General features: G+C 39.5%; 5 protein-coding genes across 6 annotated transcripts in view; all 5 read right to left on the minus strand.

Moving 5' to 3' along the window:
* Positions 1–13885, minus strand: part of LOC117260215 (glutamate receptor ionotropic, kainate 1) — a 36529-nt gene extending 22644 nt beyond the window's left edge. For both annotated transcript variants that reach the window (XM_033632149.2, XM_033632148.2), the window contains exons 1-3: positions 13468–13885; positions 2642–2809; positions 2264–2521 (exon numbers count right to left, since the gene is read on the minus strand). In XM_033632149.2, the coding sequence (XP_033488040.2) occupies positions 2264–2521; positions 2642–2809; positions 13468–13552 (511 nt within the window). In that variant the 5' untranslated portion in view covers positions 13553–13885. The remainder of the gene's footprint in view (positions 1–2263; positions 2522–2641; positions 2810–13467) is intronic.
* A 1675-nt stretch (positions 13886–15560) lies between these two features.
* Positions 15561–17796, minus strand: LOC117259290 (claudin-8-like). The gene has a single exon (XM_033630544.2). It carries the CDS (start codon positions 17577–17579, stop codon positions 16506–16508), a length of 1074 nt encoding a protein of 357 aa, XP_033486435.2. The 5' UTR covers positions 17580–17796; the 3' UTR covers positions 15561–16505.
* Positions 17797–17916: 120 nt separating this feature from the next.
* Positions 17917–20451, minus strand: cldn8.1 (claudin 8.1). The gene has a single exon (XM_033630545.2). The coding sequence runs from the start codon at positions 20338–20340 to the stop codon at positions 19570–19572; it is 771 nt and encodes a 256-aa protein (XP_033486436.1). The 5' UTR covers positions 20341–20451; the 3' UTR covers positions 17917–19569.
* A 955-nt stretch (positions 20452–21406) lies between these two features.
* On the minus strand, positions 21407–22866 carry LOC117260043 (claudin-8-like). Its single transcript, XM_033631909.2, has one exon. It carries the CDS (start codon positions 22801–22803, stop codon positions 21928–21930), a length of 876 nt encoding a protein of 291 aa, XP_033487800.1. The 5' UTR covers positions 22804–22866; the 3' UTR covers positions 21407–21927.
* Positions 22867–23858: 992 nt separating this feature from the next.
* LOC117260234 (claudin-17-like) lies at positions 23859–24980 on the minus strand. The gene has a single exon (XM_033632175.2). It carries the CDS (start codon positions 24947–24949, stop codon positions 24260–24262), a length of 690 nt encoding a protein of 229 aa, XP_033488066.1. The 5' UTR covers positions 24950–24980; the 3' UTR covers positions 23859–24259.
* Positions 24981–26875: the final 1895 nt, after the last annotated feature.

Consider the following 26875-nt stretch of genomic DNA (forward strand, 5'->3'; position numbering starts at 1 on the left):
TTGGCATTTCATTATTATATACACTAAATAATATGATGTAAATCATAGTGCTTTAGTTGGAAACCCAGTAATTCTGTGGGATAGTACTATGTAAATCACTGGCATGATGACGTGGTAAGTTACTAACCTACTAAGTTACAGTGAATGTTCTTTATGCTGGGCTGTATCAATTTTTTTTTAATATTTTCAAATCTGCCAGTTATTGTTTTTATAATGAATGAGCAATACTGTTGAGTAATATATGATCACCCTGTTATTATGACAGAGATAAAATAAGCTTGGGTTTTGTTGTTGTTGTTGTAAGTATTGAACAGATTTCAGTGGTGCACCTGTGACTTGTGGGTGCTGTTACTGTAATTGAATCCTCAACATCCCATCATAACTACCTATTGCAACCATTGCACGGTGCCTCTCATCACTTAGCAGTGTGTAGGATTTAGTGGCATCAAGCTGTGAGTATTGCAGATTGCAACCAGTTGAAACTTCTCCCGTGTGACAAGCGTGAACTCTCGGGTAGAATTCCTTCAGTGTTAATTGTTCAGGATGTTTGTACTGGGAGCTTAATTATCTGCAGAACTCTGCTCCTCTCCAAAACAAACAAACAAACAAAAAAAATGGTTAAAGCAGTTTCTCATTACAAACCAGTGTTTCTCCAGTGCTGTTTGACTCATTGCAGACAGGCTGCTAACCCAGCACCTGCTAATCATCGATTCTAATAATAACTAGATCCTGGACGCCAAGATGGCACCAATTCATTCCAATAGAGATGCTTGCCTGGCACATATGCCAGAAAAGTTTCTAGCTTCCTTATTTACTTACGCAGTATGTGGCCCACTGTATATTCACAGTAGTGTTTCTCCCGCTGGCCCCACCCGCAAGTTCCTGCTGGGCTCATAGACTGAACATTGTGATGACATCACAGATTTTTAAATAACTTTGCTCAGCCTGAAGAAATACCTACAAATATAAAATCCCTATGCCTAAAAAAGTCACAATACAAAGATTCACAATTGACCTTCTTTGCAGTTTGAGGTGTCCTGTTAACACTTTTACAGACGTGTCTTATTTAATGGTGGCCTATAGGAAAATGCTTTTTGAGCTGCAGCAGATTTTTTTTTGCTGCAATACCGTAAGTGGTCACTGGGGGAAATTTGCTGCAAGGCTGAGTGGTTTTCCAAGGGGCCTGCTGCTAATGTGCTTTCCTTCTTTGATAACTAAAGATCAGACATTGACGAGGTTTTAGCCAGAGGCTGAATTTTGAAGAAGAGGTCTCTTAGTGTTTGGTCTATCCTTTCTGGGCTGCTGTAGAAACATGGTGGTGCAACATGGTGGACTCCTTGGATATAGACTCACAAGTCAGTCTTTAGACGCTTTGCTTAACTAAAGACTGATGTCTTTCTCCCTGATTTTGTGTTTAGATGGGCGGATACAATTTCAGAGTTTAAAAAAACTCCCTACGTTGCAGAAACAATAGTAAATCCACAGGGCGGTCCTTTGGTGGCTCGCTGAACTCTTGTGCTCGTAAACATAGTCCGACTGCGTTAAAAGTTTTAAACAAAGTCGCTGTAAGTCCTTCATTTCCACAATCTTGTGGATTGAGCACACGTTTGATAAAACGGAGTTAAATCTCTCGGCATCCATTTTCAAGCTCTCTGTGTGTTTGTTTCCTTGTGGACGAGAAAAGGGGGAGTGCACATTTCTGGGAGGGTGTGTCCTTTTAAAAAATGCAAGAGGCGTTGCTTTGTTGCCGGCCGTTTTCTCCGGTGTGTTAAACACACTTTAGAAAGGAATGCCCCCAGACTATCATAAGGCGGAGATCTCTGATTATCTGGTGGCGAGACTACCTTGGATAAGGATCCGCTGCCTATGTAGATATAAATGCTGGTTCTACTATAACAAAAACACAGTTCTAATTGACACTAAAGCAAACATACTAATTATTTTATATATTTATTTATATCCCCCCTAAATCCTTCACACTGAACCTTCAAGTTGAACTCAGTGGAGGTCCTTCCTGCCTACCACCAAACACTTACACATGAGTGCTCAGGTCCACACCTTTTATGTGGATATACTGTCACACACAAACACATACAGTATTCACACATGCACAAACATAACAACCAGTTCCCACATTGCTGTAAATACATGTGACCATCACTTTTGGAAATATATATGTAATTTGACACTCAAGTCTTTGTGCTTTGCGTGTTTTAATTGACATACTGGGCTGCTGTTTAAATGCTTTACTGGTTTGACTCACCAGTTGCATCCTCATAGACAACAGTGACCGTCTTCCACTTGTAGTACTGCACTATGTCCAACACGGCCCGGCTTATGGAGGTGTATTCCGGGTAGAGATTAATGTAGAAGCTGTCTTTGTTGTCCACTGAGGGGTGTTTCCAGCGTGTCTGGATGTGAGGGACTTCCAGGGCGTTACAAATAGACTGGACTGCACTGACAGATGAGCTGTGAGAGGGGCCAAATACTGCCCCAACACCCAAAGCCAACTGGTCGCAGGCTGAAGTAATGAAACAGAAAATAACAAATGACCAACTGGAGAGACACTCCTGTCATAAACAATCTATTATTGATTTCTTCGACGCAAAAAGCTTTCAGAAGTGAACAAGAGCTTCCTTACCTCTTCTTGAGGCCTCAAAACTGTCAAATAGGTTTATTCTCTGGATGTCATAGGTCAATGTGGTGTTTGGCATTAAGGTCCGGTTCCTGTTTATGTTGGTTACAGCAAATTTAAAGGCCAGTTCTTCAACACTAATGGGCTCATTCTCAAGTGTCTCAAAGATGCCGCCTGTAAGAAGAGAAGAAACAGGGGTGGTGACAGTATTAGCCAGATCACATGAAATAGTAACAGAAAAGTTATTGGTCGAATGACTAGTAGATCACCTCCATTATAGTATTTGAAGGTTACCAAGACTGAATTCTAACCGTTGCATAATGTGGCCTGATTTTCTATGTAATTCTACCACTTAATGCTACTAAGGGACCTGGTTGAGATGACAGGATTTAATCTCATTCAGCGAGAAGCTTGACCTTTACTGACTCAACCCTATTTACATGGCCTACATAGTTCAAGCTGACACAATGGCATATGGGATGATTTGGTAAGGAAGGCATGCCTCACCTTTAGTTCATTATAGACCAACTTCACAGCTTATATATCCACTGACTTAACATATTCAGTAATGTATGGCAGACACTTAAAAGCATCCTGTACCATCTTTTTTAAAACAGTAATTCAGTCAACAGATGAACCGCTGCACCAGTCACCTCAGTCACACAGCCATATTTCCAATCTTTTTCAATTTACTTTTCTAGACAACGGTCACCTTCGATGAAATCACACTTAAACATGTGCCCACCTGCTCTTGATTTATAGTATCACATAGTGACGCCCCAAAGCATAATGTAATTTACTGTGAAGAGGTTAAGTGTTTCTGCTCAGGCTGCCAAAACACAGTTGCCTTGAAAGGCTGTCTTCTATTAAAACTCTAATGCTTTACTCTATAGATACCAACCTATTATATTTCTTCTCTACCTGTTTCTTTTTAGCTGATTAGTTGTCTTCTCTGTTCTGGACTGACTTTTCTGCTATGTGGATGTTTATGAAACATTCAAGTTCTCTAATAGAAGATGTGGAGGTTTCATTAATCCCAGATCCCAGATCAGCACCTGAGACTGAAGTCATATGAAGTGCCTCTCTGCCACTTGATGTGACCAAAGACTCATTTTATTGTGAAATCTCCTGGTCAGTCTGTAATAATCCAACATTGCTTGAGGTGGAACCACAGTATGTAAAAATCACAACAGCTTTAAGACCCCTAAAAACACACAATGAAAATGCAAACCTCTGAGGTGTGACTCTTATAGAGAAGCTGCTTCATTGTCCCTTCATATTGCAGTGTAAAGAAGAACGAGTCAGAGGATAATGATGCTGCAGTGGATTAACATCATCCACTCTTCCCATGCAGAAACTGCATGTTATAGGATATATTGTAGGACTAAACATTTTTCATTTACTAAAACATAATCATCAGCCGTGCAAAAGGGATTTCCTCATCGTGTCTGTCTCTATAGTAATTGTTTTAAGTACACTTTAATGTAGCATAACAGAGTACCTTTCAGAGCACAGCAAAAACAACATGCTGTTTTGGAAATCTGATACTCTTGTGTCTTGCAACAAATCATAATTTTCATGACTGATTAATTGGCAGTTTGTTTTAAAAATGTATCACAAATTTCCAGATCCTAAGCTAACATCTCCAGAATACTTGTTTTACTAACATTTCAAAAATCCAAATATAATCACTTTACAATAGATACGATCATTTTTGTCAAGTGACTTATCAATTAACTGATTAATCATTTCAGATAATCAGAAAATAATAACACTACCCAATAATGCAAATCAACAAGCACCTAACAGTAATCTTAAATATGAACATTATTTGAGGAAGGAATGACAGACATAATACACAATATTTTAAATCAGCGTGTAACACATCAGTCGTCTGCTGCCTTTTCTGCCTCTTTATAGAAAACTCCTTTGGTACGTGGACACTGACAATACTTTCACATTTACTGCTGCATAGGAGGAGGCTATACACACTGACCAATGCTTTAAAAATGACCCGTGACCACAACTATAAAAAAATAATTTCAATATACATTTCTCATTTAAACAGAGTTATTTTTCAGCTTGCTGTGTGTGCCAGGGCCACAGGGGAGGGGGTTGTTTCAGAGTTGAGAAGATCATTCTGAAAACCATCCAACTCTTAATCCAGCACACTGCTCCAGAAAGATGATGGGTATAGCATGCCACGCCAGACAATATGAATATATATTACTCCAGCTAGGCAGGCACGAGCGCTACATACAGTGTTTTACATTTCAGTTACATAAAATGCAGCATGAAAAGCATTAGGATTAAGGCCAGAAAAATGCTGGATTGTCACCACCTGCATATAGAGCAGGCAGACTTGTGTGAGATTCAGTGTCCTTATCCCTCTGAAAATGCCCCTGCACGTCGATTTGACCCGAGCCTTTCAAATGTAAATCATTTAAAACATCTGGGCCTTGAGTGATGGGATTTCTGAAATAATACATTCAGGGTTAAATGTTTGTTCTCACCACACTGACATTCATGAGTGCAGATAGAAACAAGGCCAGTTCTGTACAGTTAGGGGAAGTCAGTAGAGCATACTTTGTTCTATCCTAAAACAAATGCGAAATAAACTGTTTTCTTATTGTGTACATGCTGCAAACTTGAAAACAAAAAAGAAGGTAAAAGAAGGTACTTTAAAAGCTCTGCCATTTTCAAAATTGTTAATCAATAGTTACATTAACCATGAACACAAATCATGAAGATGCCATTTCAGTGCCACAATAGTTTGCAAATGACCTCACTACAACACTGAGGCTACAGATGGCAATAGGTCATTGCACTCTCTAACAGTGTTTGAAGAATTGCCTGTGAAATTGTGATTGATTTGGAAGGAGAAAGGGCCTTTAAAAAGCTCCCCTTGAGACCTTGATTGTGAATGACCTTTTTCTTTGGTCTAGCATAGCCTCAAACCCCAAACTGAGAGAGCCTTGTCTGGACTCCCTGGTCACTAAAAGCATGCTTGAAAGTGCCAATCCTAATTATGGTTACCAAGCCTCAGTGAGCAGCTGCTAGGACCTGTTAAAGTCCTTAATTCTTTCCACTGGAATATGAAATTTTTATTTCAAAATATAATAACCTTCTTCCAAATTTGCCAAGCAAATGTATTCCATCTCAGTGTCTTTGATGTGTTTTGAGTTTTTTTTTTCTTTTTAATATAAAAGGGGAAATAAACATGAGTTTGGACCAGGCTGTCTTGATGTTTGTTTGCTTCAAGTGCAGAGGCTGCAGCAAATGTCACAGGCCCTTTTAAGGATTCACTGACAAAATAATCCTAGTAGCAGCATCACAGCATCATTTCCAATCAGCGATTTTGTTTTCCTCATACTTTAACAAGGCTGTGAAAGTAGATGGTGTGGTTTCTGCAAAAGGCAAAAATAGCTGCTGCTATGTTAATGTTCTGATTTACATTTTTGTAGCTGACCTCTAATCACACTCATAAAAACATGCATCTATTTTGATGCAACAGCTCAAACTGCAGTCAAAATATGCACTGAATGCATCTGCAAAGTGTACTACAGGGAAAACAATAGAAATTAACAAATGATTATGAATTGAAAAAAGCAAAATGTGAGACGCTCTGAACCAACACCCTAAACTGAAATAAAGTTGGCTTATAAATTCAGCATTTATCAGTAGCTTTTGATAATATATTGATATGCTATTACCAAGGTTGAAACAGCACACAAAAATCACAACTCTGTGTGAGGTCAGTATAGCAGAAAAATCCCAAATGATTAGGATATGTTTTTATTTTATTTTTATTTTTTTTATTCATTTATTTCGAACAGGCAGTAGTGTCAAAAGCATACACAAATGTTTTTGGTGGGACTGAGGTAGCATTTACTCACTGGCAACTAAGGCTGCACAATTCATGTAAATATTATGGAAATCGCAATATGCACAAGTGCAAAATCCAAACCACAGGTGCTAAAGGTGAAATGTGTCTCAACATTATAAATTAAGCATTGTGGTGCTACAGAGATGCCCTGGCCTACATATCATATTCCACATGTAAGAGAACATAATTGTTTGGTACAGACTACTGCAAAAATCACACACCATTTTTCTTTTATTTATTTATTTTAAGTAAAAACAAAAAGCAAAAATAACCATTCCCTCTAACTTATAATGCAATCACAATATCTTTCAAAATAATAAACAATAACAAAAAAAGAAACATTATATATAACATAAATGTGCGCTTGATGGGTTTCTATTCATGTCCCCTCACATTAGTGTGGTGGAGCAACACAGACACACTGTCCTCATCTCTGTTGCAGCTGACTGGGAACCCTCACGCAGGTCTTCTATCTCTGGTGTTTAATTTGTGCAGATCATAGTATGATTGTCTTGCACGCCAATCTGTTTGTTGTGCTAACTTAAGCATATGTTGCTAAAAGCATATGGGAAGAACTTGCTCTTATGAACTTTGGATCCAAATACTGTGCGTCAGCCTAAATACTGTGTATTCCGCATGCGGCTGTGTGCACCGAACTGTACGTGACAGTTACATGAACATATGTAATAATACATGAACCATTACAGCCCTAGCCATTAGAGCCTCCTCCAGCAAGAAATGACTGTAACTTCATTGACAATCCTACAGTAGGGTCTATAAGCTTACGTAATGAATAAAAACAGACCTAAGAGCAGCATCCTCTCATGTCTGGGTAGGCCACTGTGTACAAACAGGTAATACTGGTTGGAAGGTTTTTGAAATGAGCTATATAAACACTTTTATAAACTTTTATTGTCAGCAAAAGACAAATGTAAATATTTTATTGCACTGTTCACTTATTTCCTCTTTGAAACTTAGTGGAAAGGCACATCCCATAGTAAAAGAAAACACATTTATCTCTCCTCTCATTTCCACCTGAGATAAGATCTTACATTTCTGTGTAAAGTATAATGAGTTTCTTGATTTCCAGAGGGCCACCCGGGGGATTAAGTGTGACGGCAGTTTGTCTACAGCTCAGCATGAAGAGCGCTGGTCCAAGCAATCATTGCTGGTCTACATCAGCAAAACACTACTGGAAAATATTTATAGCATTTAAAGTAGCTGAGCTCTTTGGTAAAATGTGTTTGGATAACACATATTATAAATACACCGGAGATGGTTAAACACTGTATAAAGAAATGACTGATCCTTCTGTTGGCTTGGTTAACATGCAACTAAACTAAAGCTGAGCTACAGACAGTTATTATTATGCCCATGACCACCATCAATCATCCAGACCTCTGGAGTGAAGAAGCAACTATCTTCATTTCATTTCTGGAAAATTGGGTTCAAATTAGCTTATATTTTCTGGTGGTCGAAAACTGAGGCAGGAAATCATCGGTCTTATCTCTATATGCATTTTCAATTAAAAAAGCCCACAAAACATTATGTGCATATCACCAGGAAAATAATTAAATTTGTCGGTACCCCAGGCTTTAAAATTTATGGCACAATGAGATTAAGTCTAACGTTGAGCGGCATTTAATGATTTACTTCACATTTTTTAAGGTGAGCAACTTAAAATCATGAAATTGTCTGAAGCCCTGTATGCAGGGGACTAATATTACCGGGGGACCTCTGGTAATACTTGCAGAGGCTGTCTGTGACCTTAACCTCATGCGAATCTACCATGGCCGTAATTTGACAGGTACAAATTTCACCGCAAATTATTATTATTATTGTTATAATTATTATATAATTATTATCGGTTGGTTGTGTGATAATATTAGTCCTGTTTAAACAGACATCTCTGTGATTTGGGATCATATTTATGTTTTCTGTTTTCTCTGTGCCTTATTTCTGCCTGTTTCTTGTTTGAGAATTACGGAGGCTTTGTCGGCAATTATAAATGAAGGTTTTGACAACATTTTGGCTGCAGGAGACTTATCTCGCTACACAGCATGGAGACAGATTCACAGAAATAGCAAGCTTAAATCCATCAGAAGAGCGCAATCTCGAAAGATGGGGAGATAGATAACATATTACAATGTGTGGCAGAATTGGATCTGTTTGTTTAACTCACATTTAAAAGAAAAAAGGAGGTTAACACTGTACATAACCACATAAGTTCTGTGTAGTGTTTCTGTGTCGGGTGGAGTTACAAATGACTGTGCATATCATATCTCGGGGATAATGTTGATAAATTAGATTTATGTACAGATCTAGCTTATCCCGTGCAAATTCGGCACACGAAACACAGATGTAGGGGGCTAATTTCTAACTTACATGAGCTCCCCTGGTATTACTAGTCCTGTTTGAAGAAGGATTAAGATACCTGGAAATCAACCAGCTTTAATGCAATACTGTATTTCAAATCTGTCTCTTTACCTGGTGGAAAACCTTCACCACAACTGAGGATCCAAACGGGCACTAATATTCAGGTCTTAGTCTGTGTTTAAATCAAACCTCAACTCATCCAAATATTAATATTTGAGTTTAAAAAAAATCCAATAGCAATTTATCAGCCCATACTCATTGTTTTATATAAATATAATGATTCCTTGAATTAGGGAATTGTAAAGAATTGTGACCAATCCATCCCACTGAGTGGGATATTTGACATAAATTTGTCAGTGGGCTCTGGTTGAAAAGTTATGTAATGGGTGACATACGTCTTAAGCATTTTTGTACTGCAATCTCTGGTTACTTATCGACTGACATATGTAACGTAAGTGGGATCGACTAATTTTGGATGATTTCCTGCTCTAGCTCTACTTCAAATAAAAAAGAAAGCAATGTTTAAGACATAAACTGTATAAAATAATGGACGTAGCCATCGTGACGTCACCCACTTATTTGTAGACTCCCATTGTGAAGCCCAGAGTTCGGCATTATGGCTGTCGGCATCTTTTGCAGCCAGAAGTGTCCATATTTGGACGAGAGGCTGGAGCTGTGGAGGAGTAAGGGGTGGTTCTGAGTTAGAAGCTGAGGACACTATCCATAGACAGCTTGTCACTCCAAGCAGCCACACGCTTAATTATGCGCAACTTTAAGCCATTATAAAACGTTAGACACTTGCTAACAAGTGGCCAAATGAGACTACAGAACGTCATTACACCAAACACGGCTTTGCAGCCTTGTTGTGGTGGCAACTTTGAAAGCATGCTCTGTGGTGTAGTTCGAATAAAGCCTAACGTTAGCTTTTTACTTCTGGATTGCATTTATGCTTCAAAAAAACATAAAAGTTGTGTTTATTTGTGAAGATTATCTTGCTGAACAAAACATCCAAGTATCATGAACCTTTGTTAGCCACAGACCTTATTTTCTGCAAAAATTCCAAAAGCCAGTGGAAAAATCCCATTAGTTTTTATCAAGGGAACCAGTGCGATATTAACTTCTGACCTACAAATAAACGCCACCCCTGCAGTGCTTTATGACTTGCCTGGTTAAATAAAGGTTTAATTTCAAAAAATGAAATTAAATAGGCACATGGCTCCATTCTAATGAGATAGATATCACATCACATCTTAAACATGATCAATACTTTGTGAAATTTGAATAGTAAAATAAGATTAGGACATAGAGTAAATCCATGGATATCTTTATTGAAGAAATTGATCCTGTATGGCTTTTGCGTCTTATGCTGTGGCCTGAAAACAAACCTGCCATGAACACAAGCTTTGTAGCAGCACTGTGTGGTCGCTTTTTGAGTGTATCTCCAAAAATGGGTCACGGGATCATGGCTCAGTGCATCTTTATATTCTGCACTTCTACATTTCATGGAGAAGGACAAACCAACACTGTAAATGGGGTTTGTCTTCAATACTGATGCAAAGAAAAATAGGGAATGAGCACCTCACACTTTCTGTTTTCAGATGACACATGGATCAATGCACTCACTCAATAGGCTATTAGCAAGCAAATGAACAAATGGATAAGAAAGTTAGAGCTGCCTGGGATCATTTATAGCAAATCTTGTAAGTAATTACAAGTTTGAGTTTAGAGGTAAAACTATAGGAGTAGTAATCACAAGGCAAGCTTGTCGTGTGACACTTTATTGTTCAATGTATAAGAAGAATGCAGTCATTCATATGCAGTCCTAAATAAATAAATTCTATGAATGCCTTCATAGTAAAGCTTTTTTGCAAGGAAAAGCTTCCTCCTTGTAATGGTGCAAAGTCCACCTTTTTTTAAATCAGGGCTTTATGATTAATGCAATTTATAAAGAAAGGTGGAATGAAAATTCTTGTTATAGCTACCATTAATTACTTTCCAATATAATTTTCAGGATCACTGAGCTTCCATCTCATCTTTAATAGGCCAGACAATGCTGTGGGGTGATGCATGCTAGGAGGTCACAAAAACAAAAGATTCTGCTCATGCTGCAGGCAAATGCTGATAAACCCTTAGGCTTAGCTTTTTATAGACTTCTGTGCCTCCCTTCAGTGCACAGAGCGTGAAAAATATCAGGGTTCAGGTTTAAGCAGCTGGGTGGACCTTTTTTAATCCAGAAACCCAAAGCAAGAGGTTAGCATTAAGGAGGTGATCTTTAGATCCTGATTCTAATCTGTGATTTTGTGACTCTGTGCAATTATCACATGAAGGAGAGTCTTTTAAGGCAAAGAAACACAATGACGTAGTGTTTTGCTTTCTCCCCTCTCCCCAACCTGGGCCAGTTCCCAGTGAGACCCCCCCACACACCCGAACCCACCCCCCACCCCCACCTCAACAACACCACCAGCACCACTCCAACCTGGGCTTGTGCCAGACTGTGAATGAATGAGGAGATCCTAACCAGTCTACTATCTTCGTTTGATGTGGAACACTGAGGTTTCTCTGTTTATAGGATAGCTGCTTGCGACCCAACACCAAAACATTTAGACCGAAAGAATAAAAATCAGGATTATAACTAAGTATCACATCCACCTAATTTATAAAACTACTGGATGTAAGACTATTAAACAGGGAGATGACTGCATCAAAGGATGTTCCTATGGCCAACAGTAGATAATCAAACCTTTCACATCAAATGGGTTAAATCATAAATAAACAAATCAGATATCACCAATAAATAAAGCATGAATGCAAGAGGAAATAGGAATTTAACAAGCAGCAAAATATAGTGGAAGCCAAGCCACAAGCTGCTGCTTCTGTGCTATCCCTAATGATGAGATTTGGTCGCTGCCTAAGTACCATATTTGGGTAAGAGACTTTCTGCATAAAGAAGATTAGTGTTAGTTGTTTAAGGGCTTGAGGGAGAAGATTTACCATTATTACCAACCCCAGTGAAAAGAGTGAAAGCCAGTCACAATCTGATGCCAGCACATGCTAAGACAGAGAAATGTTAATTGGACCAAGCCACACACCATATGGGAGAGATTATGATGTGTGCGGGTCATGAAGAGAATGACAAAGATTAGGTGGCCTCGGAGAGTGATAGATGATTTAGAGGGATTAACAATATATAGCACAGATCGGGACTGTTAGAACGGGAGGTGGCACTGGCCTATTAGCCTCCCAAGTTATGCAATGGCACAATTCGGAATGTTTAAGTCTTTAGAAGTAGAAGAAATTTAGAAAAATACAGAGTTGCCCTCGACATTGTCCTTAGGCCTAAATTAAAAATGTCATTTTTGTGATGCAATCTTCTAACCCATGAGAGGAATAGTGGATAACCAATAGGAGAGGGGCAGAGACCATTAATTTGCCAGCAAACACTGGCTCATTGTTATAAAGTTACATCAGAAATCAAAGGGGGATGGTGGGAGCAAGAGCCCTGCTTGTCTAATTACAAGTGAAAGCAGAGTCCTTGTCAACTCTCAAAGGCTTAACAGACAACTTTGGACTCAGATCCACATTCACAGATGTCATTGGCCATCAGCATACACATGCACCAAGTCTAAATGACTTTTGAGTTTGTTGAGTAGAAGAGAGGCCTCAATTTCACTGAGACTGCCCACTGTATATTCTTTAGCTCTGTATCCATTTCACATCCCTCAGTGCCAAAGACATCATCATGCCAACAGTACATGCTTTCAGATGCAGCAGTAGTCCAACTTAATCACTCATCTGTCTCTGACCTGCGCTGACATAGAGGAAGTGAGACAGAGACCCTGGTATTAGCCAACCAAAGTAAAATAACATAATTTTGATGAAAACCAATAGAGTTGTTTTATGTGGCAAACCCAGCACTCTGTCCTCAATGTACCTCCCTTATGAAATAAAGAAAGAAAAAAAACAATCTAACAATGAAAATTGCAGTATAAACATCACAACAACATGAAAAGTCTCTTTTTTTAGTGACAAGTAATACAAGATCGCTATTGAATAACATAGACACACAGCTGTATGTCCCTTAGGGTTTTTGGACAATACTTGATTGCAAGATCCACTCTACTACTAAGAGGCTGTGGCTTAATATTGAAAGTTTTGGTTAATAGTGCCAGGAGTTATAGGTTCTTGCTCCCATTAATTTACCTACAGCGTCTGAGCTGCATGGTTGCTATGAATGATTATCCTTGCATGACATCCACATGTATGATCTCTGCATTTGTTATCCTGGCTGTCTGTTATTAGATATAATGTTGAAGCAATGCTTGAGGCTCCACAGGATATTAAAATCATCATACATTATGATAATGCCAAAAAAAGTAAACTTTTTTCTGTCTTTTTTCTTACATATATAAAGAAAGGTAGAGTATGTCATTAATCCCAAAGGGAAATGAAATTCAACCCAGTTCTTGTAATCACATGATTGCATATTTAAATAGATGATGAGTGTATTGTGGCAGTCTATATATTAACACATAGGAATGACATTTAAAAATCAGACCATGTTACCACTTACCAATTCTCAGGACTTGCTGCGAAGTGAGCCAAAACTCTGCTATAAAGTACAGCAGTGAAAATAACAGTCCCTTCCCTTTCTCCATGGTCCTCTCTTCGGAGTCGAATTTAACATTGATATCAGTTTTTCTGCCCTCGGTAATTCATGCTGATAACTTGCCAGTCCTTGTATCCGTAACGAAAATAAACTGGAATCCGACCCACATCCATCCCTCACACATTGTGATGAGAAAAAAAAACAACAACAAAAACACAGACTCCACCTGCAGCTGTCACTGATCAAAATAACTCCAGCTTTCCCATTCTAAAATCCGTTATGCGCCAGTAAGGTTTTGCTTCCCATATTCACTGTGCAGACATCCCTCTTATCATGTTTTTTTTCTGGTGCACACTTGAATTGTAGATTGCAACTGAGGAGAAGGACCGTGCGCTGGGCTCCTCCTGTCAAGCTTGCATGAATGAAAGTTGGCATTTCTTGTAATCATTTTCAAAATAAAACTTTAGATGGAAACCATGTGGAAGCAATAAAGAAAATCAATAACGTGTTTAAAGAGGAATAGGTTGCATATATTTCAACCATTCAATGTATTTTTTAAACAATTAAAATAAAATCTCAAACATATAACATAACTTTGCTGCAGACCATCATGCTGTAGGTGTATGTATATTTTAGTGTTTACAGATAATTTCCCAATAAATATTGTTATATGTTTGTTATTGTTAAATTCTCACCCTTAATTAGCTGTGCCTGTTTGTTTATTTTTATTTAATTAAGTAAACAATCTTACATAATCCATACTTTTCCCTACATGCACCTAATTCCCATATTCACAGAAACATGTTGCTTGTGATTCCATTTCCCCAGTCTTCAAAGCTTCAGTCATGTTATTATTATATTTAAACATTTAGAAAATTATTTTCTGCATCTGCTGATACCTAATTCACCCTTCATTTGATTGCTTTTATTGTGAAATCACACTTGCCTTGTTTCCGGCCTCACTCTTCCTATCTTTGACTGACTTGACACAGCTGAGCATCCCTCCCGTGCAGGCGCTCAATTGAGGGCACAGCCAAGCCTCTAATCCGCAAACATGGATACGTCCTGAAGATTAACTTCAAATCTGGCAACATTCGACCTCGACAACGTCTTTGCTTTGGTACACCGAGGAATGATTAAATCTTTGCTCCAGTCCTGATGGAAATGCAAATCTAATCTTCAAACTGGTCTGTGGCGCTCCCTTGAAGATTAACTACCTCAAACTGTTTATCAGACACAGGCTCATAGTAAAATAAAATGTGTTCACATTACCTTTACCCACTTGAGAGGTTTGGGATGGTTAAGTTCAAAAGTTCTCATGGCTGCTCGGTTGCACCGATCAGCAACTCGTGATGATGCCCCAAACCTCTGCTCCCCAAGCAAAGCAGTAGCATCAGTGGTGTTTGGTGTGTTTTTGTTTTTTGTTTTTTTTTTTGGGGGGGGGGGGGGGGGGGGATTAGCAAAATTAGAAACTGATAGTTGGAATATTTTTTGATTTACACAGTAAATATCCTTTATTGACTGTTCCAAGTTCCAGGGTGAAAATATTTTATTAAAAGATGCTGTACAAGTTTAAGTCTGTACTAATCAAGTGGCGTACAGAATATGACCATCTTATTTTGATATTAGAACCACAATTTTATTTAGATTAAAGAATACAATGTAACATGATGGACTCAATGTACCATCTTTATTAGTTGAATATACAGCCTGTAGCTGAAACCAGATGTAATGTTTGGAATACTGTTCCCTAATATGCAGTTATTCCAAATAAAGCTTCAGTTAATGAAATACAGTGGAAGGAGGGCATTATTCCTCTCACACCTGTGCTGAAAGTAGGGAGGATTGCTCTGTCTGCCCAAGGTTTAGGACAGTCATAACGTTCTCTGGTGTCATCTAGTGGTGAATAATGACAGTGTCGAGGATTGGTTCAAGTCACCAGGGTGTCAGCATAACTCCCAGCATATGATTGATTTTTTTTCAAGCAATAATCACAACACATAAAGGTATTTGCTGTGTTCATCCATATATTCAAATAGTTCAATAGCTCTCATCTATATGTCAGTGTGTAAAGAAATAGATTTTGTGTTCAGTATATACAGAATTTATTAATGTTTTATTCATTTTCAACATATTTCATCTGTGACATTAGTTTGTTCATTTTACTTGTTTATTTCTGAATTGTAACACAGTCAGCCCATCCTAGCAGCAAACAGGGAATCATTCTTAATGGGCTGCCAGTACATCATAGGGCTAATTCAGCCTCTCAGTCTATCAAAACTGCTTATCTTTGAAAAACTGCTGACCCCAGAGGGAAACATAAAAACTCCACACAAAGCCAGAGTTGCTTATTGAACTGCTGCAACTTACAAACTGCAATTGCAAATTACTAAGCATTTGTCACTGAAAATTTCTGTTTGATAATAATTACTAATACAAACTCTAACAAATAACTATGAGTAAGTTATTTAATTATATACTTAAGCACTTTATGGGTTTTATTTGAGTGGTTACAAAGACATGTTGATAGTAACAGACATTAAAAAACAAAAAACATTGAAACATGTACAATAATAACTGCAAAAAATGTAAAAAATATATTGAACAAATGGTTACATATATGCAAAAAGCCATGAAGTCCAAAAAGGTGATTTCTCACAAGTCTCTCTTTTTTGGGAAAGTAAGCCCATACCAGGACTTAATTAAAGCACAATGTAACCTTTTATTTACATTAACAACAACCGCAGTTAGATTCAACCTGATTAAATGACCCATATTTTGCTTTTTTCACGACACAAATTATAAAAAGTGTATTAGTAGAAAAAAAAAACACGATTTAGTCTGTGCATCAGGATAATGCTAAATATAAGCAGACAAAACAATTAACCTTTATCTTTCCCCTAATGATAGCAGTCTAAATTAGCTTTCGATATACTATAAAAGCATAGTGCTTTGTGTCTGTAAAGCTATACCAGCTATAAAAACTCACTCATGGTTTTTGTTTATATGTACACACCGCCACTGCTTCCACTGTGAGACTCTGGTTCGATTCTTGATGCTTTGTATCCAATAAAAATAGGAGTGTGTGGAACCGGATGAAAACTAGATTGGTAGGATGCAGTAGGGTTGCCGATATAAGTTGGTGGATGTGGCAAGGTGTTTTGGCTTATGTACAGGGAGTTGCCTGGTGTATACACGCTTCCAACATGGTTAGAACTCCGCATGGAGGAATGGTGAGCCATACTGCCTTGATATAACAATGATGCATTTTCAGGCAGACCTGGATTATAGACAGCAGGAAAGTTGATTAGTGCTTCATCATTTGTCATTACTTGAGGGATGTTTTGTAGTGGTGTTGCAAGTTGTTGTCCAACAGAGCCGTTGTTCTGCAGAGAAGGATGATATACATTAGATCGGAGGCTGGAGAGACTTGGGATGGGATGATACCTCATTAAAATTGGTTTGCTGGGCAAGTTGGTTTGGTGGTACACGTCAAATGAGCCTTTGTCCGAGGGTATGCGGCGGCAGAGGAACAACATGGCTGAGGCGAAAAGGAAGGCGCCGGTCACCCAACCGATGTAGAGAGCCTCTCCCAACTCCCTCCTCTGGGCATCAATTAGCAAAGGATTGTAAAAATCTCTAATGATGACATGACCTGTCCAGGACACAGGGATAAAGACACAGATACAGGCCATGAACTGCATACCACCTGCAACCATCAGGATGATGGTCTTAGCCCGATCATTATCCTGAATACAGGATGTACAGCGCATTCCTGCCAGAGCCACGAGGAGCCCCAGCCCCGACAAGGCCAGAGAACAGCACATCAGACCCCTGGCTGCCTGTAACTCCGGGGGCAGGAACAGCAGGGAGTCGTACACCTTACACTGCATTCTGATGTTGGCCTGTCTGTAGCAATTCATCCACAAGCCCTCCCAGCGGGTTTCCATCACAATGATGTTCTCCCCAATGAAAGCTGTCACCTTCCACATGGGCATCCCCGTAGTGGCTGCTGCCCCGATCAGCCCGATGAGGCCAACACACATTGCAGCCATCTCTGAAATACCTTGAACCATTGTGCAGTGTTCAAGAGTTCAGTTATGTCCAAATTGGTTATCTTGCGTCGCCAACAAATTCTGATGCTTTACAACATCTCAGAGTCTGAGTCAGAGACGTGTCCCAGGCAGTGAGGATCTTCTCATCTGACGCGCTTTGTGTACTGTAAGAGATGGTTTGTTATGGGTAAGATACTTTGCTGTCAGTTGGTTGGCTCAAGGCGATGGGGGTAAAGAGAACCTCTGCTTATTTTGTGTTTACAGTTCTACAGGCTATAGTGGTATATCTGTGCCATCACTTTTTCCAGCAGTAAACACCAACAACAAAATATCCCAAAACAGCTCACAACTTCAAAAATGTTTTATCACTTGCCATGTTTTTATTCTCTATAATTATACTTGATAAACATTGAGAAGCAAACAAATAAAATGCAGCACATAAATTCCTGCAGTACTTCTGTTGTCCACAGGGGAGCAGAAATGACTTTCAAGGTGATGAAATGTAGATGGAGCTTATCATACAGTCCAAACACAGTTCTTGATTGTTGAGTACCAGAAACACAGGTTTGTAAATCATAATCTAAAACATTTCATATTTGTTTAACTCTAGTACTGTTTAAAAGACCTAACATAGATAAACAGGTCGTTCATTTTGATGTAACTTTTAGCAACAATAGAGAAAAACAACCTTGTCATTACATCAACAAATACTATCAGCATGAGTCATCAATGAAATGACTGTACTTTTTCTGTCATTGCAACACAAACATTAGGACTGGAGATTGTTCAGGTGCAACTTCCTTTTAAACTCACTGAAAATGAAATAAATTGACCTAATACCTAAAAGACCAAAAACACTTAACTGAACAGAGACAGAAATGTTCTTTAAATTGAAACTTATGGAGCTAGGATCTTTGGAAATGAAAAACTTTTGGTCTAAAGCTCCCAGTCTCTACATTCAAAGTGACATGCAAATTCTGATCACATGATGTCAGGTTGTCTTTGTCTTGTCTTCTTCGCAAACACTAGGCTGTCCCCACCTTTTACAAGCAGTCTTAAACCAGCATCTTGTGTTTACTCAGCCATTTGTTCAGTTCCATCGGTTCAGCTCCAGGACATCACACTAAACTTAAACAAAGACTTACAGTTGTTTTCTGATTAAATAGACAAATATAAAATATTTTATGTATTTCTCACATTATCAGAGACACCAATAAAGCATTTACTGTCCTAAAGGTTGTACATTACCTGTAACCATCTTATCCTGTGTCTTATACTGGTTTAAAACTGGTGAAAATTGAACAGAAAAAAATAAGGACCACTATGAGATGTTATTTGTGCACTGATGTGTGATTCTCAAATGTGTTTGTATGCATTTCTGTTTTGACAGTTGGGTGGGGGATGTAAATTTGCATGCACAGCTCAAGTATAGCAAAGGTTGAGGGAAAATGAGTTGAAATATCTTTTTAGTATAAACAGTCTGTATACAGTAACTACATCTGCCAACAAAAACAAATAGCATTTAAACAATAAACACAAGTACACATACCTGTATGTAACATTGCTTATTGATTAAAGCTTGCATGAATTGATGTATACAGCATAGAAAACTGGTAATCTAATATACAAAAAAAGGCTGGAAGTATAAAATTTGATTATACAACACACAGAAATGTAATGAAAAGTGTGCTTTGGCTTACATAGTCAGGGTTATAATTATGATATCGGCAAATGTCAAGATTCTGTAACTGGTGCTCTTTAACATAACATTAAGTCCTCCTCAAATAATTTATGAAATGTGATTTAAAACTGACATCCATATGGATCAGATCCATTGGCATTTTCAGTACATGTATTTATCAAAATGTGGTCTTGCTTTTACCTGAAATACATCTTTTGATATTTGAAATGTCTCATAGATTGCACTGCCAAGCAAATCCATATTAAAAAGAAATCCCCTGGGTATAGTGACCATAACCAAGATCATCTTTACCCCAGTCAGTTTAAGTGTTCAGAGATAAGCCACCCCACTACGTACAGAGGGGTATCTGGACTGGTAGCTGTAGATGGTTGATGGGTGTCTTGACAGCACTGGCTGTAGCTGGGGTTGTTGTTGGGGAAGTAGCACCAGCTGTTGAGGCTGTAGCTGCTGTGGAGGATAGGCCATATAGTCGGAGGGTCTTGAGTACACATACCTCTCTGAACCTTTGTCCTCGGACTGCAGATTGCAACAAACAAACATGCATCCTCCAACGAACAAGAAAGCAGAGGCCACCCAGCCGATGTAGAGAGCCTCTCCGAGCTCTCTTCGCTGGGCGTCAATCAGCAAGGGATTGTAGAAGTCCCTGATGATGACATGACCTGTCCAGGACACGGGGATAAGGACGCAGATGCAAGCCATTATGATCATGCTTCCTGCAATGATGAGGACCAGACGTTTAGCTCGATTGTTGTTTTCAATACATGACGTGCACTGCAGCCCTACCAAACTGATCAGCAGACCGAGGCCCCCCAGCGCCAGAGCGCAGCACATTAGTCCCCGTGCTGCCTGCAGATCAGGGGGCAGGGCCAGGAGAGAGTCGTACACCTTACACTGCATTCTGATGTCGGCCTGCCGAAAGCAATTCATCCACAGACCCTCGTAGCGGGTTTCAAACACAATGATGTTCTCCCCAATGAAGGCTGTGACTCGCCACATAGGCATCCCAGTACTTGCTGATGCCCCAATCAACCCGATCAGGGTCACTATCAGACCCACTATCTCCAGCGCTGAATTGGCCATCCTCTCCTTATCTTACTCCTCCAAACTCATATGTACAATAATGTGCAGACACAGTGTGACTATAGAAGGAAGCAGTAAATTCCCTCTGTGGAGTGGCTTTGCATCCCAGTGGAGGAGGAGGAGCAGGCTGATGTTCACCTGTACTGCCTCCTCCCTGTGGACAGGACACCAGAATGGGAGGGGTGGGAATTGTGGCTGGTTGCTGGGAAACAGAATCCCCCAGGCCCTTTTTTTTTTCTTTGTACACCTACCCAGGAGCTGTTGTAAGCTGCCACTTTGTTTTTTCACAAGTCTCGACTTACATTCTCAGATCACGCCTTACAAGGAAGCTTTAAAAAAAAAATAGGGTGTTCATTAACAAAGGGTTTTTTTTTAACGTTCACCAAGTCGTTACTTGCTGTGTACATATAAAAAATACTTTTAATGTATTACCAGTTATAACTGCAGATATCAGAGACATCAATTACCACTGGGTCTGTTTTCCTGTTTAAACTGAAAATCATTCACCACTGAGTGCCTTATGTTCCAGGGCATTACTAAAAATGGAAACTGCAGTGGCACCCATGACAGAAAGTATTAGCAAAAAAAAGCATTTACAAATTCTTGTATATTATTGTTTGCACTGTGTGTGTCATGGGATGATGGTAATACTTGTTCGCTCATGTGTCACTGTCAGTATTGGATTTCCTGTCTGACTCTCTTGTGTCTGTCTGTGCTCAGAAAAAAAACTGGCAGTTGCAACTCTGGCTTGGTTGAAATTAAATCTCCTGGCAGGTTTGCATTGTGGGTGGACCTATGTGGATCTGTGTGAACAGTCTGGTTTTACCGGTTTAAGCACATTTTCACTGACAACAATGGAGACACCATAACAACCTTCCATAAACACACCCTTGAGCTAGAGCAGTTTCAATAGGACATTTTGAATTCTAGGCAAACCCAGAGCTTTTGGCAAGAAGTGAGATACTGGCCATTATGTAAGCAATAGTTCACACGATGCGTCTTGGTCAATTTTGCCTCTCTTATTTACATAACGGGAAAAAAAAGCAAAATTCTTTTTTTTTCACGATGTTATCCCTTTATTAGAAACCACAGTTGACCTTATATTTAGGCCAGCAATTAAAAAAACAGGTATGTACATTTACAACAAAAACTTAACAGTGAATACAAATCATCTGGAGGTATGTTATCTGAAAAAGGCCTAGTGCACAAGTTGTTCTCAAAGAGCATGTCAGCAGAGGCTGTTCAGACAGTGATATCAACAATCGTGTGTATTATTGTATTATGTATTATTATTAATGTATTATTACAGATTAAACATTTATGAATGACTAATATAATTTAGTGTAAATTAAGCATATGGAAACAAACAAAGAATACAGTAATTCAGCAAGAACGTCATGATCAAAGCACAATCAGTTCCATGATTAATTTCAATCTCTGCAATACACTTGGCCCTCTTTGAGAAAGTAATGAAAGATTTGGCCATTTCCAGTGACAGCCAATGTTAGTCAATTCAAACTCATTCAGATGTGCCAAATCTTGGCACAAAAAGAAAAAAAGAGTCCAAAATTGTCTTTTATATCCTCATTAGTATTGACTTGGTGTGTATGCTACCGATCCTGGTGGGGGTGCTGAGTAGGGAGGCTGGTAGGAGTATGCTGGCTGGTATGTGTATGGCTGGTATGTGTATGCAGGTTGGTAGATATTTCCGTTGGGGTTGTATACAATCCTCTCATCTGGGTCCTGGGTGCGAGGAGCGTGACGGCACAGCAGGATCACTCCGGCAGTGAAAAGCAAAGCTGAAGTCACCCAGCCAATGTAAAGAGCCTCCCCAAGCTCCCTGCGCTGGGCATCGATTAGCAGAGGGTTGTAGAAATCCCTGATGATGACATGGCCGGTCCAGGACACAGGGATTAGGGTAGTGACACAGCCCATGAGGAACAGACAGCCTCCAGCCACAAGGACAACATGCTTGGTGCGAGCCCGATGGTCCACCACTTTGGTACACTTCATTCCCACTGCTGAAACAATGAGGGCGAAGGAGGTCAAGGCCACGGCGCTGCACATCAGACCCCTAGCAGCCTGGAGGTCTGGGGGCAGAAACAGCAGGGAATCGTACACCTTACACTGCATTCTGATGTTGGCTTGTCTGTAGCAGTTCATCCACAATCCCTCCCAGCGGGTCTCCATGACAATGATGTTCTCCTCGATGAAGGCTGTTACCTTCCACATCGGCAGGCCTGTCACAGCTGCCACTCCGATTAGTCCAATGAAACCAATGACGAGGGCCACTACCTCACAACAGATGGCATCCCGACGGTCCTTCTTCTCAAGTCTCTTTTTTTCCTCATATACAGAGTCTTCATAATCTGCATATGTCTTGGCCTGCTTCTCATCGTAGTAAGAGCCCACGTAAGATTGAGGTGGCTTGCTGTAGCCACTGTAAGCAGTGTAAGTGGCCATTGCAGCTATCACACTGAAAGTCAAAGATAGACCTTGGGCTGTGCTTTGCCAGCGCCGGAAACAAATCTGAGGAGAAGAGCAAATCAAGGAACTTATACACCCACAAAAAAATGCAGTGGGATGCAATGCAACCTTACTGGTTGAGCTGCTTTACAGCCAGATCAATGGGGACACACCAAAGAGTGCTGCTTGTTTTGAATGTGAATACAACTGCCACTACTAACAATCAGCCATTTGGTCTTGTGATTAAAACACTTAATCAAAAACAAATGAAATCCCTTTATAAAGTCACAGTTGATCAAAGCATTTCCTCTCTTTTAATGTTTAATCATGAGATACTTCAATACAGTTTAAATACTACGCAGATTTTTAAAAAAATAAAATAAAACATGTAGTTTAAACAGCAAACAAAATAGCTAAATTGATATTATATATGTGTGGCCTATTTTTATCTCTGAAAACAATCTGTGTGAATTTAAAACAATTAGTTTTGGATATGCAGTATCACGTGAAACAAGAAAACAACATAGTGTCTTTCTTTCCTGTTTGTGTGTCAATTTATGTAGACGGTGGCTGCACTCTGTGTTGGTTAAGAATCTGTTGTCTTTTTCAAACTGAAAGCTGATGTATGATCACAGATGTGAAACTGTCTTCTCCTTTAAATGTAAGCTGAGCTGATAAAAAGGTGTTGAGCACAGAAACTTGAGTAGGATTTGTTTCATTGTAGCACAGTATTGTGTTTGCCAGCAGTTCTCACCTTGTCACTGACACTCTGACGTCTCCCTGCCCTCCTTAACATATAAATAGTATGTTAGCAGATACTCTGTGCAGTTGTCAACATTCAGCCTTATTTAGCTTTAGTGAAAGAAAAATAACTAAACAGCAGAACTGAGGGGTAACTGAAGTGTTAGCTGTTGTTGGTTTAAAGTCTGTAGTTCATGTTTTTGTGGGAAGCATGGTTAAAATATTTAAATGATGCTTTAGAAAAATACAATCACACAAGCAAATGTAGACTTAAACCTTTTATTCAATATCTGTTGACAATAGGTTGATCTTGGCTGCAAGTTAATACCAAATCAAAGGGATTAACAATTAAGCTGTTAATGTGATAGTTGAGAAACTCGGTCATATAAAAACATAATAAAAGTGACATGACAATGTAGAACTGTGAAAAGATTTGTACTGTTTAACACAATGATTACATGAATGGAGAGACAGACAATACAAACATTGAACCGGAGAACAATTTATAGTGCAATAAGAACACAAAGTGCATTAGTCATTTAAACAGGCACAGTGATTAAAATGTGTACATAGGTAGTGAAAACAAATACATCTACACATAATTTGCACACCCTTGGCATCATCTTCATCAACACCTCCCCCAGGCAGCATCTTTCATGTTAAATTTTAAAGACATAAACATTGCATATATCAGGCGGTACAGTTCAGTTTTTTACACATATTCTTGATGCTTATGAGAGCTGGATGGCGTCCTTCCCAGGTACACACTGTCCTCTTTCTGTACATCCTTCACTGGCATAAGATACATGTCAGTGTAGGGTTCTTCCTCCTTTGATCTGCGTTTGCTGTAGCTGATCAGAAGGATAATCCCGGTGATCAACAGTACACCAGAAGTGGCCCACCCAATGAAAAGGGCCTCCCCCAGCTCCCGTTTCTGAGAATCCACTACTGTTGGGTTGTAGAAATTGCGGATGACAGTATGACCCACCCAGCTAACAGGGATGAGTGTGGTCAAAAATGACAGCAGGTACAGACCACCCCCTAAGGCCAGGATGATGTTCTTGCTCTTGTTATTGTCGCCACAACAGTTGCTCTTCTTGGTCCCACATCCTGTGACCAAGAGGGAGATGAAAACCAGGACTATGGACACACACATGAGCCCCCTGGCCGCCTGCAGCTCTGGTGGGAGAATTAGCAGTGAGTCATACACCTTGCACTGCATCTTGATATCCGCCTGTCTGTAGCAGTTCATCCACAAGCCCTCCCAGAGTTCCTCCATAACAATAAGATTAGCTCCAATGAAGGCTGAGACCCTCCACATGGGCAGGGCAGTGACAGCTATGGTCCCAAACAGGCCGACGAAGCCCAGGACCAGGGCTAAGACTTCCAACTTTGCTCTCATGGCTTGGAGGGCAAAGCAGTCTCGTCTCTTGTCTCTGGTGTAATGAAAAGACTGCTCAACCAATCTGTTTTGCAGAGCTGTACACCTGTGATAATATCACCATGCCTGTAATGCCATCCTACTGGTTTTTATTGACTTGACCTCTAATCCTACCAGTGTTTTAGGTGCACACCACTCTGCATTTGTTTATCTTTCTCGGAAATTGAACAAGTGTCATGCATTTGTTATCATTGCTCGTTATGCATGACTAGTGCAGATGAAAAGAGTGACTATGTTGCCATGCGGAAACCTTGTGAGTTTAGTTTTGGTGTCTTTAAAGGTTTCATGACGTACTGTAGGTCATACATCCTGGGCTTGTAAAACCTCTTCAGACTTAGTTGGATAGAATACAAAAGCTTGAAACTATATGTCTTTGACGTTTTTACCTGCCTTTGCTGTAGTTATTTTCCATACTCGCGCAAAAAAATCCCACCATGACCATACTCATTAGAAAGAGATGAATAAAAATCTATCAACACTCAGTCTATCCGCTTAGGGTTTTCCTATCAACTGACTTGTCTTTTGTAACTGAAACAATAGTGTATAGGCACTTATTATGCTGCCATGAAAATGACCATTCTAACATACTTAATATATGACAAAAAAATCTTTAAAGGTGACCAGGTAGATGGTCTGATTGCAGAAAATGAGGAACAATATGGGATTTCACAGTACTTGGCAGGAGCCACTCCTTTAAAAACAACTTCAGTTGGTCTAGGAAATGTAACACCCTTTTGGTCACCCTGTTTATGAGAAGTAGGAGCAACGTAGCAAGAGAGGTCACAAAACCGGAACAGAAACTGGAAAGCCTGTTGAGCAGGCTTGCTGACTGATACTATCATCACATCCTTAGCTGCTTTGAATGTAAACAGATAAGCTCATGCTGAGAAACCAATAGCTGTGAACCAAAATACATCAAATGTGCTGTAACGTATTTTCTGTAGATATGTTACCTCTGAGCTGCTGGTATTAAGAGTTTTGGATTTTGATGTGAGATGGTTTTGATATAAAATCTGAACCAAATGGAAGTAAGTGAATACACAGTAAAGTGTAAGCTGGTGCTTGTGTAGAGGTACAGGAAGTAATTTACATCTACACCAGACTATGTGTGCCACCTGCTGTATGTAAATGTGACTGCACATTCCTGGGTCACAAAAAGACTGAGATATCATTTTGCAATTATTTTAAAATAAATCCGTTTCATGGAACTATCAACTATCATGCAACTTTAATGCAGTGTTCATTTTTTAGATTTAAGATGCAGAAATTATTTGTTCAGACAAACCGATGAAGAGAATGCCATAAATAAACCTTTTGCTATTTTATCTTGGGCAAGAAAGCAAGGGCATTAGCAAAGTAACCCTTTCCCATCTCAGCAATCAGTCATTCAGCACTGCTGCAAATACTGTTACTGCAGATCTACACCACAATGAAGTCTGAAGTGATCTTTCCCCTTTAAATGAAGGAGCACTGGAGCTTTTGTGGTGGGGATAGTGACTGACAAGAGTGAGGGAGCTGTTGAAGGGGAATGAGCCTGGGTGACAGGATGTCCACAGAGCTCAGAGACAAAAAAAGAGGAGACAGGTCTGTGGGAACCATAGCTCGTAATGTTTCGGGCATGTGCAGCTGTGTCTACCCAATGTGTAAAGTTATACTTTGCAGTATTGTCAGTTACTGTTTGAAAACACAGTCGCCAGCGGAAGTCAAGGTAGAAGCCAATCCTAGATTCACTCTTGTTTGGCATTTCGCCTTATTGTACATGTATGTTTGTATTTGCTTTTTTTCAGCACAGTGTGTTTTGGATTACTATTGCTAATAGTCACCGGAGTGCTGTTGGGGTACACGTGCCAAACACATTGTACAGGCAGAGGGCAGAGTCTCTGCAGA

This window comes from Epinephelus lanceolatus, chromosome 4 (genome assembly GCF_041903045.1).
Source record: "Epinephelus lanceolatus isolate andai-2023 chromosome 4, ASM4190304v1, whole genome shotgun sequence".
Taxonomy (NCBI): Eukaryota; Metazoa; Chordata; class Actinopteri; order Perciformes; family Serranidae; genus Epinephelus; species Epinephelus lanceolatus.

Coding starts and splice junctions, on each gene's coding strand:
- LOC117259290 (XM_033630544.2), bottom strand. CDS start 17,579: ATGGTTCAAGGTATTTCAGAGATGGCTGCAATGTGTGTTGGCCTCATC.
- LOC117260234 (XM_033632175.2), bottom strand. CDS start 24,949: ATGAGAGCAAAGTTGGAAGTCTTAGCCCTGGTCCTGGGCTTCGTCGGC.
- cldn8.1 (XM_033630545.2), bottom strand. CDS start 20,340: ATGGCCAATTCAGCGCTGGAGATAGTGGGTCTGATAGTGACCCTGATC.
- LOC117260043 (XM_033631909.2), bottom strand. CDS start 22,803: ATGGCCACTTACACTGCTTACAGTGGCTACAGCAAGCCACCTCAATCT.